Here is a 2,308-nt window from a genome sequence, read left to right on the forward strand (position 1 = left end):
TAATATAATTTATTTAAAAAAATTAAATTAAATTATTAAATTTATTAAATTTTAAATTATTTTTTATATAAATTTTGCATTAGTGCGCGGCGCTCTCCGTCTAACTGCGCCCCTCTTCGTGCACGCTACTAGCCCTGCTCTGACTACACTGGGCCTCACGCAATTGGCGTATTGTATTCCGAGCAATGGGTCTGATAGGGTTTTATGGACGTGGCTCCCGACGCTCTGACTTTGCCCGTGCCTGGTGTAGAGTATACGATCCTTGGCATTTTCTGCCCCATTGTCTAAGATGGAGTAAGATCGGGAAGTTGAATGGCTGGAACTAATAATATGAGTCAAATCGTAGGACTGGGATAGAAAAATCTAAAGTAAAATTCCACATTCTTGGAAAGTGGAACAAGTGTAAATTGTTTAGGAATCAGTGTAATTACCATTGCTAATAAATTGTTCATTTCTGAGTGTCAAAAGTTATTCCATCACTACTTGAAGTATTTTTTCTGATAAATGACTTTCTTAGTTTATGTCTGTTGGATTTCGGGGTTTTCCTTCGGGATCAAAAGTCACTCTTCAAAAGTTTTTATATTTCCGTATTTAGGAAATATTTATTTCTTAGCTGCTGTGGAATCTTTCCTTTACGTTATAACAAAAAAAAAAAAAGGAAAAGTCCCGAAAGGACTTTCTCATTGCGGTTTTTTCTCAAAATACATATGGTGACCAGAGATAGTCAAGAAAGAAAAATCCAAGAGTTAAAGGTGGAAGGAGAAATTCGATTGCCCTCTGGGGAGGAGTTTAACGTGCATTTCACTAGTAATAGTTAGTTAATTCGTTGTAAGTCTTCGTTCAGTAAATTACCTCTTCACTGTCTAGAATCTTATAATTTTTAATAATAATTGTCAGTCTTAAAATTCTCCAAGTGTTTATTTATTTCGATCTCCATAATCAAATAATTTCTAATTGAGAAAAGTCCGCTGAAAGGATTTCTGAATAATGTTATTTTTTGAAAATCCATTTCATTTCATTCTCATTGCTGAATCCGTATGATATTTCTTATGCCATTCAACTTAGAGTCGATGGAAAAATAAAAATAGAAATGTGAATGTGATTCTGCGCATGTTCCATTTTGTCCCATTGTCTCTTAAAGAGAAATGCATATATCATATTATATTCTGGTCAGTACTTGTATATGCTAGGTTGTACTTCCGCCCCTGCTCTGAGTAATGATGCAGCGTTTCAATATCACGTTGACTAGTCAAACTTCTCCAATCTCTTTCAACCGTCGTCAGTAACTGTTTTAACTAAAATTTTTCAATGAGGATTTATCGCAACTTTAAAGAAGATAACGATGGTACCTTAGTTGCAAATAGGATAAGAATTATTAGGAATTAATGCTGATAGCCCCGATGAAGTGGTATAATTTAGACCATCAAATTCCGGATAATCTTAACTTCTGAATGGAGTACTTATACGACCAGTGAAAACTCACGATAACGGTATCAACTTAACCTTCGAACGCTATCAGTTATAAATAGATATACTATCTATCGGCTAACAGACATAGTGCTTCTCCAAGAAACATACAGGGAGAGAAAAAATAGGTACTGTTTAGAGTTGATTTATTGTAATATTGAGACCTTGACTTGGCGAGATGTTGCACGTTATGCAAAGGAGTCTTAGAACTCATTTTGGATAGTTATTTCTAAGGACATCAAGTTGTGGAAATTGGCAGGATTTAAGCAGTCGGGCTGTTTGGAAAACAGCAGATATCTCGAGGGCAATGAAGATGTGTGCAATTATTTCAAAATATGTAAACGACGGTCGCACCTTAATTGCTATTTTCGGGGAATCTTAAAATGGTCTCTTTGAGATTGGGGTGGATTAGGAACTAGAGAAATTTTATATTCAGGATAGGTAAATGGTGACATTTTTTTACTTAGGGGTAGAAAATATTGTGGATATTCAGCTCAGTAGCAGTGTAGACTGTAGGGCTAAGGAAAATTTCTTTATCGGCCCAGCACCATTTCAAAGTGGTGAAGGCCCGGGTGGAGGGATTTTCGCCCGACATGTCCCTAGGGAATTCCCTAGAAAAAACGCGTTTTACGGGTAACTAAATGCCAGCCCCTGTAGGCCCTCAAAAAATATAATGATAGGGTCAATCGACAGATAATTATTTTTGCCGGGCCGGTAATTAGGTCTCAGGGGTGGGAAATTGAGGAATGAACGTGTAAATTACGTTCAAAGAGACCCCCTAGATTTCACCAACATGAATTCTCCAATGATCGTTTGGAGAAAAATATGGCGGCTCAATCAC

General features: G+C 36.6%; 1 protein-coding gene across 1 annotated transcript in view; it reads right to left on the reverse strand.

Annotated features, from left to right (window-relative positions):
- Positions 1-790: 790 nt before the first annotated feature.
- Positions 791-2,308, reverse strand: part of LOC105272487 (uncharacterized) — an 8,326-nt gene continuing 6,808 nt past the window's right edge. Inside the window, exon 3 of the mRNA XM_011314640.1 lies at positions 791-1,295. Coding sequence (XP_011312942.1) covers positions 1,155-1,295 — 141 coding nt within the window. The 3' untranslated portion in view covers positions 791-1,154. The remainder of the gene's footprint in view (positions 1,296-2,308) is intronic.

This window comes from Fopius arisanus, unplaced genomic scaffold (assembly GCF_000806365.1).
Source record: "Fopius arisanus strain USDA-PBARC FA_bdor unplaced genomic scaffold, ASM80636v1 scaffold00191, whole genome shotgun sequence".
Classification (NCBI taxonomy): Eukaryota; Metazoa; Arthropoda; class Insecta; order Hymenoptera; family Braconidae; genus Fopius; species Fopius arisanus.